The sequence below is a fragment of the Diabrotica virgifera genome, chromosome 6, assembly GCF_917563875.1.
Source record: "Diabrotica virgifera virgifera chromosome 6, PGI_DIABVI_V3a".
Lineage (NCBI taxonomy): Eukaryota > Metazoa > Arthropoda > Insecta > Coleoptera > Chrysomelidae > Diabrotica > Diabrotica virgifera.
In genome coordinates, this window is record NC_065448.1 from 142,579,087 (window position 1) to 142,596,561 (window position 17,475).

The following is a 17,475-nucleotide window of genomic DNA, read 5'->3' on the forward strand; positions in this document are numbered from 1 at the left end:
GTGTCGCTTTTCCGAACTTGCACAGTCCCAATATGAATGACATATGATGTAAAGCCATGATAAACTAGGGTTATACTTTGTATTAATTTTGTTTTTTTTTATCACGGCTATATTTTATGGTAACATAATTTTTTTTTATCGCCAACCGTCACTAAAGTCATTCATTATTGTACTCATTTGACGCCATTTGCGGCAGTAAAGTAACACTTTATTGTACTGAAAGAAAATTTTTTTTACCTGCCGCGATTAATCAAATTAACTGAGATTGAATGTAAGAATGTAACTTAAAATTTACTTACTTTAATTATTAAAAATATTGTACAAAATTTACGTTATTATTAATTAAATTTATGTCAGAAAGTGAAATTCTGTAGTATTTAGTATTTTGCAATTATATTCATAAAACATAAATTGAAACTTTACAGATTTAGTAATTAAGTACTTATTCAACATTGATTACTTGAACAACTATCGATTAAACATCGAAATCGGCCATCATGCAAAAGCATTCTGTCATCGTCATTACTGTCATACGAAATTTTTATTTCGTCAAAAATTAATAAAATTCTTAAATCTTTTAAGTTTTGTATTAATGCAAATACAGGGTGTTTCATTAATAATTGTCCATATAGTAACTGCAGAAACCTTAGCACAAAATACGAAGATTTAACGTAAAACACTTAAATAAAATGTGGTTCCTTACTGAGTTACAGGGTGTTTTATCTAAAAATTTAAAAACTATTTTTGCTCAGCATTTTCAAACTATTCGACGTATCCTTTTCATACTTGGCAGGTAGTATAAGTACTGTGCAAGCTACTAAATTATGTTAAAGAAACGTTTCTGGCTATTACCAGAGGCGTACGACGGGGGAAAGTGAATGGTTGACCCTTTCCAAATTCTACGCCACTGGCGAAATTGCTATTTTAGTTCAATTTTTGGATTCTCCAATACTTTCTATGAAAATAATATACTCTTCATTCGTAACGATAAAGGCATTAGTTTTTGAGATCTTTGAAGTTAAAAATGAAACGACACGGTTATTTTGATTAATGTATTGTGTCGCTTCATTTTTAATTTCAAATTTAAAATGGCAATTTCGTCAGTGGCGTAGAATTTGGGAAGGGTCAACCAGCCGCTATCCCCTGTCGTACGCCTCTGGTTGTAGCTAGAAACGTTTATTTATCTTAATTTAGTAGGGTGCATAGTACCTACACTTTCTGCCAAGTATGATAAGGATACGCCAAATAGTTTTAAAGTACTGGGTACAAATAATTTTTAAATTTTAATCATATGAATCATATAAATTAATCAAAATAACTGTGCCGTTTCATATTTAACTTCAAATATCTCGAAAACGAATGACTTTATCGTTACCAATGAAGAGTATATTATTTACGTAGAAAGTATTGGAGAATCTAAAAATAGCACTAAAATAGTAATTCCTCCAGTGGCGTAGAATTTGAGAAGGGTCAACCATTCACCATCCCCTGTCGTACGCCTCTGGTAGTAGCTAGAAACATTTGTTTATCATAATTTAGTAGGGTGTCTAGTAGTCGCACTTTCTGCCAAGTATGAAAAGGATACGTTGAATAGTTTTAAAATGCTGAGCAAAAATAGTTTTTAAATTTTTAGATAAAACACCCTGTAACTCAGTCAGGAACCACATTTTATTTAAGTGTTTTAGGTTAAATCTTCGTATTTTGTGCTAAGGTTTCTCCAGTTACTATATGGATAATTATTAATGAAACACCCTGTATATTATGAAATGGTGTTTTTGTTAATTCGATTATATATAGGACGGTAACAGATATTAATGATTATTTCATTCATAGGAGATTCTGACCAATAGAAAGCTACAGAAATAAAAATTAAAGTGATAATTTTTGATAATATTCCGTCTTCAAGTATATTACGTCAGATGCCCTTCGTTGCTACGAAAAAATACATTCAGTGACATTAATGACAATTAATGTTTTAAAAGTGATGACTTTCAACCGTCAAATATTTATAACAACTGTGTGTTGTACTTACATAAATAAATTACAATAAAATTTTGGTTTTGAACAGTTTTATTCATGAAATAATCGCAGCAAATTGCACTCGATCTCTAAAATTATTATCGAATTGTTGCCCTCGAGACACTTTGACATAATTTCACTCCCCTTCGGGTCGTGAAATTAAATCTGTCAAAAGTGTCACTCGGGAAAATTTCGATAATTTTAGAGCTCTTGTGCAATTACTACTGATTATTTCATTCATAGGAGATTCTGACCAATAGAAAGCTACAGAAATCTAAATTAAATTGATAATTTTTGATAATTTCCCGTCGTCAAGTATATTACGTCAGATGCCCTTCGTTGCTACGAAAAAATACATTCAGTGACATTAATGACAATTAATATTTTAAAAATTATAAAAGTGATGACTTTCAACCGTCAATATTTATAACAACTTTGTGTTTAATTGTACTAATTTGTACTTGCATAAATAAATTACAATAAGATTTTGGTTTTGAACAGTTTTATTCATGAAATAATCGCAACAAATTGCACTCGATCTCTAAAATTAATATAGAATTTTAGAGCTCTTGTGCAATTACTACTGCTAATTTGTTAGCAAATATATTTATTTAGATTTTCTACTATTCATCAAGGGAAAAGCAACTGCGCTGCGGAAGGCTACACTTCATAAACAATAACGTAACTATTAACGCTATTTTCAATTTTTGGTATTTTATTTTAAGTGTTAAAATTGGTTTAATATTTAAATAAAAATACGATTAAACTGTTTAAAATATATTTATTTCCTTGAAATTATAATAATAGAGGTATAACGTCTTACGTGCGTACCAAGTACACACACTCTTGTGTAATTAGGATGTAATTAATTAAGTGTTAATGTTTTTTATGATTGGCGATAAAATTTTGTATGCACCACGTCAGTACAGACTCTTTATCGAACTCGTCTGTTATTCGCCTCGTTCGCTAACGCTCTGTTCATAATATCAGACTCGTTCGATAAAGAGTAACTTTACTGACTTGGTACATAAATAACTATTAATTGTACTTCTCGATATTTTTGACATTTCTGAAAGGCATTGTCGTTGTTTTTGACATTTCAACAAATTTTGTTGTATATTAAATACTACTAATCACTACAAATCGATTATTATTTATTCAAATTAATTAAAGAAGAAATTACGTCTCTTTGTAAAAATATCCCTAGACTTTTCCGATGTGTGGAATTTAAAATGATACATTTCAATGTTAAATGAACAGTAACTATAGTTAACAATTTTTTCCATCTTTTTTGCATACTTATAAGACACTTTTATTTGAAAAAGCCCGCAATGTTGGAACCTTTACATATACCTTATCCTTATACAATACATACAAAATATTTTTAAAAACATGTTCATTATTAATAACTGTAAAAAATTGTTTTTATTTATACTAGGAGGTGCTTTGGCGGCTATAGATGAAGCAGCTGTTATGTCAAAAATTGATCCGGAAATCATAGCTAAAGCTTCTGAGTGGACAGAACACAAGGCTCCAGATGGAAGATTTTATTACTACAACGCCAAAAAAGGAGAATCTGTTTGGGAAAAACCCCAACCACTTAAAGATTTAGAAAGTAAGTTGGAATGTTTACTATTTTTGTTGTTTTAATCTTACAAAAATAACTGAAACTGCGATTTATGTCAACTTGAGAGAAGACTCGTTTAAGTAACCTGTCTAATTCAATAAGTAGTTTAGAATTTTGTTTGTGTTAGCTGTTAATATATTAAAATTACTATAAAACTTTTATAGTATATTTAGATGTGGTGAAACCTGGGTACCTATTAGAGAATCTGGAATAGCAACAAGAGGGGCCATTATTAACAGGAGTGTACAAATACTAGCGTATGCAGACGTCATTGATATCACAGCAAGAAGAAAGGCGGACCTGGTTCAATCGTTCATGCAAAAAGAATGGGGGCTACACGTTAATACTAATAAAACTAAGTATATGAAGGTCACAAATAATAATCATGTAGCAAAACCCGAAGATCTAACGGTTGGAACATATACTTTCGAAGGAGCAAGAGAGTTCATATAAATAGGCGAAGGATAAGGAAGGAATGGAAGCTGATCCTGGAACAGGTCAAGACCCACCGTGGTGATGATGACAACAGCGACTCAGAACAATCCGAAGACGAATATTTCCAAAACCCATATTTTATAGAAATATAGGAGTCTGATTATTCATTCTACACTGCTAAAGATGAAGAAAATATTTGGAAGCTGATTCTGGAACAGGCCAAGGCCCACCATGGGTTGTAGAGCCAATGATTATGATGATGAAACTTGGGTGATGATGAAAAAACATGAAACTCAACTCAGTACGTTCGAGAGAAAAATACTGAGAAAAATATATGGCCCGGTGCAAGAGGAAGATGATACATGGAGAATCAGGAGAAAGGACAAGGTTAACGAATTAAATAAAGGTTATGATATTGTAAGATTTGTGAAAAGTCAAAAACATGAAAACCATGAACATAAGACAATGGAGAAGGGCACAAGAGAGATCTGAATGGAAGGATATACAGTAAAACCTCCGTTAACCGAAATAATTGGGGGGAAGGCCGTTTCGGATAATAAGAATTTCGGTTAAAAATAACATTGTTTTTTGTATTTTTCTTCTATCAAATTACATAGTATTGGAGATGTATAGCTGCAAAACATCGTTGTCAAAGGAAAATGCAAAAGAAAATAGAAAATTACGTTAAAAACCATTCTAAATCTGTTGATCTTCCTTAATTTTATTGCTTTTTTTAATTTATTTTTTGTTGACGAAATTATTGAAACTGTCAGCCATTTCAGTTAAACGATGTTTCGGTTAAAAAGGTTTCGGTTAACGGAGGTTTTACTGTAGCTAGACAGGCAAATATCCATCCAGGGCTATGATACCAAACGAAGAAGAAGAAGTATATTTAGTATAAATGTATTAACATTACTTAAGTTGAATTTTAAAATATGCATTTTAGAATTGCACTTGACTATTCCACGAGTAGGCCAGGAACCAAAGCTTTTCACCTCGCATTTTTACAGAATGGATCGATTTGCTTGAAAATTTGAGAATAAGTAGTGGATAGTCTAAGGATCAAAATCTATATTATTCCGAAAGGCGCTTTTACCATGCGGGTGGTTGCCACCCCATCTCGAGGGTGGAAATTTTTTATTATATTTTGACAGCAAAAGTTGATAAAAACATTCATTCTTAGCAAAAAATGTTCTATACATTTTTTTGATAAAATTAATAGTTTTCGATTTATTCGCTATCAAAAGTGTTAGTTTTGTATGGATTAAATCAATGTTTGTCGATATACTCATTTACGATTCACTCAATTTTTGCCGTTAAAATTTTTTTTTTCAAACCAAGTTCTTGTGAATTAAATAACCTACAATTTTATATTGAAACATTTTTTCGTATCTCTGATGCTAATTTTCCTATTCTGAAGAAAATGGCATTTTTACCGAACTGCAATAATTCGTTATTCGTTTTAACTCCAGTTTTTTAAAAACTAATCATTCTAAGCCAATCAAACTTCTAGAATATATTAATAATACATAAATAAATAAAAAAAAAATAAGGCCAATGACTAAAAACACCCCTAATTTACATTATTATGCTTCCAATTTGATTTCTCCCTTTTTTTTCAAAAAAATATATTAATTTTTTAACCGTAACTTTTCTATTTTTTATCTTAATAAGTTTGGTAAAAAATAATTTTGTAGGTTTTTACAAGACCTATAAGCCTATTAATATTAAATCTTTTTAAAATCCTCAGTCGCAAAAAGAGGTGACTTTGAAAGGGTTGGTAAAGGTGGTTTTTGCATGTTATTACAAGTTTTAATTGTCAATAGCTCACTCAGTTTTTGCCGTAGAAAAAATTTTTTGCAAATCAGGTTATTGGGAATGAAATAAGCTACAATTTGATATTAAAACATTTTTTCGTATCTCTGATGCTAATCTTGCTATTCTGAAGAAAAGACCATTTTTTCCAAACTACAAAAGTTCGTTATTCGCTTTTAACTCCATTTTTTTTAAAACTAATCATTCTAAGCCGGTCAAACTTCTAGAACCTATTAATAATACATAAGTAAAAAAGACCAAATAAGGTTAATGACTAATTTTAATTATAGTGGTGATTAGGGGGTTGCTTGCGATCATTTTTTCGCTGAAAAAATGGGAACTGACATTCTTTCCATTATAAGTCACTTAATTTTTGAGCTATAGACTTTTTTTTATTTGTGGAGATAGATATTTTCAAGTACTTTAAATTAGTTTGAACAAGTTGTCCTCGAAAATGCATAGTTTTCCCGTCTTTTGACTTTGAAACTACAATATTTAGCATTTGACGACACTTAGCTTCCATTCGTCGTGGTAGTCAGACGTGCGTAGGAAAGAAGCTTGTTTTTTAAAACCGGTGTCTATAAATTAGATATTTAAATAAATATTTTGTGAACTTTAAAAGTAAATTAATTACACCAAATAAAAAAGCGAAATCGGAATAAAAACATTAAAAAGTTATGAGTGCAGTTAGCGGGGGCGACGCCCCCGATAAAAATGTTTTAGAAACCCAAATGGATACAGAACATGCAACATCTTCAAAGGAGGAGCTATTAGGATTCCAAAATCTTGTTCCAGTTACACAGATAAGTACCACAAAACTTGTTAATAATAAACCCATTATCGATAATGACTTTGCTAATTTACACACTTCAATAACAAATAACATTAACAAAGAAGTAGGAACAAAAAGGGAGGAATTTCTTTACCGACAAAACGACCTAGGACCTTTTTACGCGTATTTAGAAAATAATTCACCCGATTTTAAAGGCAGATTAAACGCGTTAAGGATAGGTGACATTATTATCACAAATTTTAAAGAAATTGATGAAAAAATTGTAAGCATTGACGCAGTAGGAAGAAATAAAATACGTATAAAATTTAAAGATTATAAATCGGCTAACTATATCATATCTAAAAAAAAATGAAGCAATATTTATAAAAAATAATCTAGACATATACATTCCTAAGTTTCTTTTAGTTAGACAGGGCGTAATAAAAGATATTTCCACAGAATTTTCAGTAGAGTATGTTAAAAACAGAATAAAAATGTACGATTTACACTGTAAATTTGAAGTCCTTCAAGTCACAAGATTAAATCGAAGACAAGTAGATGAAAACGGTACTCAATACATTCCAACAAAAACATGCGTAGTTAGTTTTAAGTCACAAGTGCTACCAAAATATATAACAATCAACAAGGTACTAAAGGAAGTCGAACCATACAAACAAAAGGTGCTATTATGCTTTAATTGTCTTCGATTTGGACATACAGGTGGGCAGTGTAAGAGCAAGGCTAGGTGCGATAAATGTCAAGAATCCCACAACTCAAAAGATTGTAAAAAGACCGATCTCACTCCAAAATGTTTTAACTGTTCGGGGGATCATTTTACTACAAATTTAAGCGCGTGTCAAGAATTTCAGCGTCAAAAACTTATTAAAGACGCTATGTCTTCCAATAATATTAGTTATCAAGACGCAAACAAACAGTTCCCCAGAAACTCCTATGCAAAAGTAACATCCATAAATACGGAACAAACTACAAACCTCTCCTGCCTCAAAACTTTCCCTCCATTAAATCCCAATAATTATACACCCACCCAATTCCCATCAAATCCAATTAACAAAATGTCAACTAATAATATATTCTACAATAATAATTCAAATAATACAAATTCCCGAACATTCAAAAGACAGAGACCAAATAGTCCAGATCCAACATTAATTTTGCATAATGAAATTATATCTTCCCCTAGATCTCAATTACCTACGGGAGGAATATTAGACAGCATTAACTATAAGGGAAATATTAATAATAATCCAGTTGCATCTCCTTCAGACTTGAGCATGATAAATTCAATATTAGAATTAGTTATAGAAATTGTCTCAAAAGTTTTAGTAACAAAAAGTATAAACATAAATAAGGAAGAACTCGAAAACTTAGTCAAATTAACTATAAATGGAAACACGTCATCACATTCTCAGACCTCAACCATGCAATAAATATCCTTCAATGGAACTGCCGTTCGGCAGTTTCTAATAAAAATAACTTAGAATATCTACTAGATAGGGGCAACTACTCCGTTGCACTTCTATCGGAAACATGGTTTAAAGCAGAAAAATACTATAATTTTAAAGGCTTCAACAATATTCGCTGTGACCGGGACGACGGGTACGGCGGCTCTGCCATTTTATTAAAATCAGACTTAATATACCAAGAAGTCTCAATTCCAACTACAATCAACTTTGAGCATACTTGTATCTCGGTAAATTTTCCATATATACATAAAAAAATTTACTTTGTTTCAGTATACCTTAAACCGAGAACTAGAATATCATTACAACAGTGGATTAACTTTTTGGAACAAATTCCAAAACCATTCATAATTGGGGGCGACTTTAACGCACATAGTTTGGCATGGAACGATGGATATGACGATATCTATGGCAAGATTCTTTTGGAAGCTATCGAACAATGCAACCTAGTAATTATAAACGACGGATCACCTACATTAGCAAACAATAAGAAGTCAGCTGTAGACTTGACCCTCTGTACACAGGATCTGACACAACTAATTACGTGGTGTACTTTAGAAGAACCTTATGGCTCTAATCACTTACCAATACACATACAATTTGGAAGGAATATCCCACCTGCGCAAATTAAACAGACAAAACATAATATATGGAGACTCAAGGCTGCTAATTGGGATGTATACACCGCTACCCTTGAAGCAACAGAACCAAAATCATCACTAATGGGCATTATCGACAATATTAACAAAGCTGCCGACAAAGCAATTCCGTTACGAAAATCAAACGCACAAAATAGAAATCATTGCTCAAAGGACTGGTGGAACGAAACCTGTAACATAGCTGCTAAAGCAAGAAAACAAGCTTTCTTAACCTACACACAGGCTCCAAATCTTAATAATCTAACAGAATATAAAAGACTTGATGCAGTAGCTAAAAAAACTTTTAAAGAAACTAAGAAAAAAAGTTGGATAAATTACTGCCAAAATCTAAATCAAAATACACCAATTAAAGAAGTGTGGAACAAAGTAAACCGATATAAAAACCGAAAACAAGCGAATAAACCCCTAATGGACCCCAAAGAAGACTGGATAAGCGAATTCCACACAAAAATCTCACCTCCATGGGTCGAAAACAACATTACTCAACAAATAGCTACTGTAAATAGGAACACTTCTTTCCTACAATCGTTATTTCAATTATGGGAACTCGATCATTGCATTAAATCAACAAATAATAAATCTCCCGGGGCGGATAACATTTCATATAATATGTTGCATAAAATGCCCTTAGACCATAAGAAAGCCCTGTTGGAATTGTTCAATTCGATTTGGATAAATAGGATTCCTTTTCCACCGATGTGGAAAGAATACATCATAGTACCTATCAAAAAACCTGGAAAACAGAATGGAAATGCAGATTCATATAGACCCATAGCTTTATCATCGTGTATATTTAAAACCATGGAAAGAATGATAAAGAACAGGCTTGAATATTGGCTAGAAAATGAAAAAATATTACCTGACTCACAATATGCTTTTAGAAAGGGAAGATCTCCCTTGGAACCCCTAACGATACTAGTAAATGACATCTATCTAGGATTCACACACAAATACAGCACTTTGGCCACATTTTTGGATATAACTTCAGCATATGATAATGTTCAAATAAATATACTAGAAGAGAAGCTCATCAATATTGGTCTACCAACCTCCTTTGCCAACTTCATAAAATCAGCTTACTCTAATCGATCAGTTTCCTTAAAGATAAATCAAGAAATTTCGGAATCAAGAATATGTAGATCTGGATTACCACAAGGTAGTATCCTGAGCCCAATCCTCTACAGCCTGTACACAATGGATATAGAAAATGTTATATCACAAAAGTCTAAAATCATTCAATACGCTGATGATGTTGTTATTTACACCAGTAGCAAATCAGAGGACAAATGTATAGAAAATATCAACACTGAATTTATAAAAATCCAAACACTGAATTTATAAAAATCCAAAAATACCTAGACAACATGGGACTTTCCATATCCGAGTCCAAAACCAATATATGTATTTTCTCTAGAAACAGAAATAACTATCAAAGACAACTAACAATAGGAAAATATAAACTCTGTATTAGTAACTCTGTAAAATATCTTGGTCTGCATCTAGATAGAAAACTATTATGGAAGGACTGTATCCACCAAATTATCAAAAAAACAAGTAATTCTATAAATATCCTAAGAGCGTTTTGTAGAGCAAAGTGGGGAGCAGACCCAAATACGGCTTTACTATTCTACAAAACAATGGTACGATCAATAATGGATTATGGAAGTCAACTCTATGGAACAGCAGCAGATACACATCTAAATAAAATCGAGATACAACAAAATAAATGCTTAAGAGTTTGCCTGGGATATCTTAAGTCAACGCCCATAAACATTATACAAGCTGAAGCCGTGGAACCTCCTCTTAAACTAAGAAGACAACTATTGAGCAGAAAATTCATGATAAAAACCATTTCAAAAAAAACTTCTTACCTCAATAGTGTACAGTCACTAACAGTTCAAGTTTTGACCCATAGATACTGGCACTTCAAGAAAACCCCCCTCATAGTAGAATCTTTCTCAGAAATAGCTGACATTACAGATATACTCTATTCCAACCAACTCCCTCCAGTTTTAATTTACTCAACTGAACAAATTTTTTCACGTGAAATTAGAACCTACTATTTTGAAAGTGAAGAAGTAGCAAGTATCAATCAAACAAAGTTCAACGAAACAAAAAACAAATACTGGCCAAACTATGATTCTATATTCACTGATTTATCAAAGTCAAAAGAATATACCAGTTGTGCCTTCTACCATTTTGAGGAAAATACTGACAAAAAATTTATTTTACCAAAGGAAGCTTCCATATACACTGCAGAACTAACAGCAATAGTGCAAGCTATGAAATACGTACTCGGCTCTAACCACGACAAATTTATAATATGTACGGACAGCAAAAGTGCAGTAGATAAACTTAAAAATGTTAAAATAAATAGATCAGTTAATCATATTGAAGCAAAAATCCTGTATTTACATAATGAGGTACACATCAAGAATAAAGTCGTCATATATCTATGGGTAAAGGGACACGCAGGCATAACAGGTAATGAAATGGTGGATGCCTTAGCAAAAACAGCTCCAACATCAGGAGAAGAACTAAATCTTAAACTACCCCCGTCCGATTTATTCTTAAATCAAAGGAACAAAATAAATGAGATGTGGCAAAACCTATACAGTGCATCAAAAACTGGAACAATCTTTTGTAAACACCAGCCAAGGATCCCCAGAAAACCATGGTTTCACAAAATACCAAACAGAAACTTTGTCGCCACAATAAATCGAATACGTGCAAACCATGCACTAACACCTTATTATAAACACAAAATAAAAATTACAGACGATCCACTGTGTAGTTGTGGTAAAATGGGTACATTGGTACATGTTTTACTTGAATGTCCAATAAATATTGTAAACATTAATAATCTATATAAAAACTTAATTCACTACAAGATAAACCTTCCAATAGACCTAAATTGTATTATTTTTTCAGGAAATAATAATATACTTTATGTACTTCATCAACACATCATAAACTGTAAACTAAAATTGTAAAATTACTAACCAATTTTGTAAGCAATTCTGCAAAACAAACTAAATGTAAAGCATTAAAGGAAAAAAAAAGGTGAATACAAAAAAAAAAAAAATAATAAAAAAAATAAACCAAGTAAAAAAAAAAATAACCAATTAAAAAAAAACAAAAAAAAAAAAAAAAAACAAAAAAAAAAACAAAAAAAAAACAAAAAAAAAACAAAAAAAAAACAAAAAAAAACAAAAAAAAAGAAAAAAAAAATAAAAACACACAAAGAGGGCTAAAACCTCCGCGGCGTTGAACCGGGTTGATGCTCTAGCGCGGAAGGAAAAAAAAAATTAAACACCTTACACTTTATTAATGCTACATATTACTAACAAAACAAATGAATACATCATGCTCAAGTTTGATACTATGAAACAATTTACACAAACTATTTATACAATCTAACATAGTCTGGCTAATTGGTCCTCACCAAAGCCATAAATTCCACGAAAAAAAAAAAAAGCATTTGACGAAGAAGAGCCAACATATAATAAAGTATAGCTCAATTACTATTGGTGTTAAAGAAAATTAAAAAAAAAACTGTTTTCTTTATTTTTTCAAAAGGTACATTTTTGTTAAGTAAAGTTGTTTTGATAAAACGAAAACTTTTGGAGTTATTAGCAGATAACTTATTAAAAACTTTGATTTTTTCGATATAAAACTAACACTTTCGATAGCGAATAAATCGAAAACTATCAATTTTATCAAAAAAATGTATAGAACGTTTTTTGCTTAGAATGAACGTTTTTACCAACTTTTGCGATTAAAATATAATAAAAAATGTCCACACCCGAGATGGGGTGGCAACCACCACCATGGTAAAAGCGGCTTTCGGCATGATATAGATTTTGATCCTTGGACTATCCACTAGTTATTCTCAAATTTTCAAGCAAATCTATGTAATCTGTAAAAATTGCGAGGTTTTGTCCTATTTTAAGCTTCATTACTTGGACTAGAGGTATGACGCTATTTCACAATATTGCTAAACCATAAATTTCGTATCTCTCTTCTTATCCAGGTACCGTCTTCGCTACGAAGGTTGGCTATCATCCGGGCTATTTCGACTTGACACGCTAAACATCTGTTCTAAAGTGGTGACTTACCTATACTACATCCAAACCATTTCTCAAATTTCTCAGCCGGATATACATCTTCTGATACTTCTTTTATTCATAATTTTTCTCAGCATGGTGAATAGTAGCTTTCACCATATTTTGTTTTTCTGTTTTTTCTGATTCTACCCCAGGGTTTGCTGTATTGCAAATAAACATTGTTTTTGGCTTAAGTTTAATGTTTAAGTTGCCACCCACCTGCCTCTTGGCAGTTTGTTCATTTAATTTAAGCGAAAAACAATGTTTATCAAATTAACATTTTTTAATATTTCCTGACAGCAGTCAAATGTGTTTTGAATTAAATAAATTACATAAATTCTTCTTTTTGTGTCAATTAATTTAATTCAAAAAAATCTTTTTTGGACACTCTATAAATAATTATACCTACTAATGTTTATATTACTGTTTATAGAAATTTGAATAACCTTTCAAATGAGCTAGTAAACGACCCCTAATCTCATTTAAAAAATCATCGATTAGGTCATCACGCTCACAAGGATGACGTCAGTTGTAGTATGATATATATGCCAAAAAATCTTAATTTTAAAATAAAAATCGACCTGTTTGGGGATTTTTCCTTTAACCTGCCTGCTTACGAAATAACGAATTTATTCCAAACATTTGCACCATACTGTATATGAAATTAACTGTCTCATCCATATTGTATGTCTTCTCATTAAACAATCTTACATTTTGTAGGAATTTCGGTTATGGCTAAAGTACATTTATTGTAAAGCATCAAGTTTTCATTGAAACCACAAACTGTAGAGTATATGAAATTTTATTGAGTGGTAAAATTGTTTACCACACCCATATATAAAAATATTTGCAATTCATTATCTTTTTAGCTGCGAAGCTTGCTGCTGCCCAGGGAATTTCTACAAAGCCAGCTGGAGAGACTGCAGGAGAAACAGGTAAGACACTAAGTACACCAAATGGTGCGTTGACTAAAGAAGAACAGGATAAGGGGAACGAGGAGAAGATCAAGAAACTACAGGAGGAGATCAAAAGGAAGAAAGAGGAGGATGAGAAAGCCAAAGAAGCTAAAGCTGCTGATAAATCGAGGCCTATTTCCAGTACCCCTGTACCAGGTACACCCTGGTAAGTTTTTCTGTTATACTGTAGTTTCGAATTCTCAAATTGTTATTTTTAGGTGTGTTGTATGGACTGGAGATGGTAGAGTGTTTTTCTATAATCCTTCTTCGAGGATATCAGTTTGGGAACGTCCTGAAGAGTTAATCAAAAGAACTGATGTGGATAAAATGGTCGCAACACAACCGGACGTACTTTCCACTGCCAATAAACCTGAGGTAACTAAATCGCCTGCCAAAAAACATGCATCTGAGGATAGTGAAAGTGAGGAAGAAATTCCATCCAAAAAACCTAAACTTGAGGAAGTCAGTCCCGTAACAATAAGTAAGTTGACATTTTTTTGTTTATATGTAATGTTTGTTGGTTATACTAGCTGACCCGGTGAATGTCATACCACAAGGAGGCGCGCATTGAATCGGCTCAGTTCGGCTAAGCGACCGACAGGGGCGTCGGAGGTTTTATTCATCCTCTAACCATATCTTCCATTTGTTGCGGTCCTTTGCTAACTCTTTCATTTGTTGATGTGTTTTTCTTTTTTCCTGTCGCAATTTCTATAATCTGATCGATCCATCTTTTCATTGGCCTCCCTTTCCTTCTTTTACCATATCTTTTTGATTCCATCACCTGCTTTGGTAGTCTTCCCTGGTCCATTCTGTTAATGTGTCCATACCATTTTAATTTTCTTTTTTGGATCTTTGTTATTATCTATTCCTGTTTCAGTCTTTGTCTAATATCTTCATTTCTTAGTCTGTCCAGTTTCGTTTTTCCTGCTATTTTTCTCAGCTGCTTCATCTCCGCTGCATTTATTGTAGTGTCTATTTTTGCATTGTTTACCCATGTCTCTGCAAATTTTACAAGCCTTAGAGGTGTTACCAGGGAAATGGACCAATAATCTTCAATTTAAAAATTTTTTAGTAATATTTTTAATATTTTTTAATATTAATAATGTTGCTATTAGGATTGAAAACTTTACCTTTTACCTTTATAATTTTGATAATTTAAAGTTAAACTGACGAACTTACTTTCTTATAGATATTTACAGCGAGATTAACTTGCCAATTTATTCGAAAAGTAAATATTTATTTGATAAATAAAATAAGTCTTATTTGACGTGAGTAAAATGGAGAAATGTCAGTTTATTGGTCGAATAACTTTACTTATAGAATAAACTACAAATTGTCGTTGGTGAAACCGGCCATTAATCACTTAATACTTTTTGATAAATAATATTTTTGGTCTTTTTTTTTAAGTGCGTACATATACAATGATGACAATTTCCCTTTAATGATTGTTGCCCCAATGACATGCGTTAGTTTTTGAATAGTCAGTGTCGATACATTGCACAGTCGAGGTTGATTAATGTTACGCAGCATAATGATAACAGATCCTATTTTTTATTGTAAGTTGTGAGGTGGGAGTTCAGGCAATTCCAATGAATTCAAAAACTCTGTGGAATAGTTTTCTTTGCTGTGCTCGCTGTTGTGTTCAATGTGCACAAACTCGTTTCATTCTAAGCATACAAATACAGGCGTGGTAATCTGAAAATTGCATATAGCCGCATAATTCGTGCGAAAAGAACAGTATGAGGTTGTTCTGTTAACAGAGAGAGACCGAATATAGTATGAAATTAGTACCGACATACGAGCTTGTTTTAACACAAATTAGATTGAATTCTAGTTTTGTCAAAGTGACATTCAGTTTTGATAACGGAAACGTCAAATAAACGTTTATTTTTTCATTAGTAAAAGGTCTGGTTTTATGTGCAAAAAAACAATAAAGAAATTGTCATAAAAAAGAAAACAATATTTCAAGTTAGGAAAATAGTAACTTTTAAAACTGAACATAGAATTCAAATTATAAAATGGCATTTTGGAAGTAGTCCGACCATAATATAATCGGTAGGTTTTCATTTTCATTCGAAGACCCTATACCAACAAAATCTACAATAATTCACAATATTGTTCACAGTTTGTTCTAGCATCAGTTTTAAACGGTTTGAAACCATCAGCGAATAGTGGACCAGTGCGAGTAGAGGGGATAGCACTGGTGACTGTATTATGTTCTCTCACTGACCAACTGTTTGCTGACGGCTTCTGACTAGTTTGACTGCTTGCTAGAACAAACCTAACATTATTTTTAAATTTGAAATAACTGGTTGTGTCAACAATTATTGTAAAAAATGCACGGATAGTGATGAAAATGATGAAAATTTAATTTAAAATACCTAGTTAAAATTATAAAATTGTTAGGTATTTTTTAGAATAAATTAGTTTAGTTTATGCCGTTAAGAATTTATTGTTATTTTTCATGAACTGAGATTAAAGAAACTGTTGATTTAATCTAAGATATGAATCTGCTGTTATAATCTTGTAATTACATCGTTGAAATATTTCCCTAGACCATCTAAAAAATAAATTTTATTTCGGCAAAAATATACAGACAAGACTGGCCATAGTGCTTACAGCTGTCTCACAGACATGTGGTTACACGTTATTCCCTCGGACATACAAGGCTAAAGTCCTTTTCATGAGCATTTTTCAGTGCGTCACAAGTGATAGAAAAAAAGGTAAGTCCGTGATAATACACATTTATAACATTTATTCTAACATGACATTTTAGTTAAATCTAACAGTTGTCACATTTTATTTGCAATTTGGCATAAAAAGAAATCAATTGTGTTTATTGCATTTATAAAATGGTATTTTCTTTGATTTGTATAGTCTTATAAATTGTACAGATTATATTCGTAGATATATTATATAATTCGTAAATATTTTTTTTCTATTATAGCGCCATCTATCGACAACTAGAATAAATGTTATAAATGTCTCTAATCACAGACGTGCCTTTTTTTCTGTCACATACAATTTAATGCTTTAGAAAGAAATCGAAAACTGTGTCGCACTGAAAAATGCTCATGAGAAAAAGAATATATAATATTTTTTCTCAGTTCGTTGTGTTGTCTTATTGCCCTATAGTCAGATAATTTTTTTTTCATACCTGTATAGTGAAGCCACGCACCTGATTGAAAATTGAAATGACTTTCAAGAATATAAAAATATATTCTACATACGCACTTTTCCTTCTAGATCATAATCATTCTTTTCATGACCAATTTCAAGTTATCCATATTCAACATAAAGGCGTTAAGCTACGCTTATTAGAATCTGTGAAAATGAATAAATTAAAAAATACAGACATCATTCTGTACGAGCAACTTCTCAAACAGCTCCCCACTCCTCAACTTATTCAGTTAAGAATATAAAGTGTAGCACTGTTACTAATAAAACACTCGTATTCTGAATGTATGAACGACAGCATAATCAGAGTAAAATTTGGGTGTATATTGGTATTATAATTAACAGTATTCAGCAGCTAGAGAGGTTTACCGTCCGTCTTGTTCTGTTGCATTATCTCTTCGATAGTTAGGTATGTTACTTCTTAGTTT

General features: G+C 31.8%; 1 protein-coding gene across 1 annotated transcript in view; it reads left to right on the forward strand.

Moving 5' to 3' along the window:
• Nucleotides 1-17,475, forward strand: part of LOC114333681 (transcription elongation regulator 1) — a 139,034-nt gene that overhangs the window by 41,377 nt on the left and 80,182 nt on the right. Inside the window, exons 6-8 of the mRNA XM_028283622.2 lie at nucleotides 3,458-3,634; nucleotides 13,784-14,036; nucleotides 14,089-14,351. Coding sequence (XP_028139423.1) covers nucleotides 3,458-3,634; nucleotides 13,784-14,036; nucleotides 14,089-14,351 — 693 coding nt within the window. The remainder of the gene's footprint in view (nucleotides 1-3,457; nucleotides 3,635-13,783; nucleotides 14,037-14,088; nucleotides 14,352-17,475) is intronic.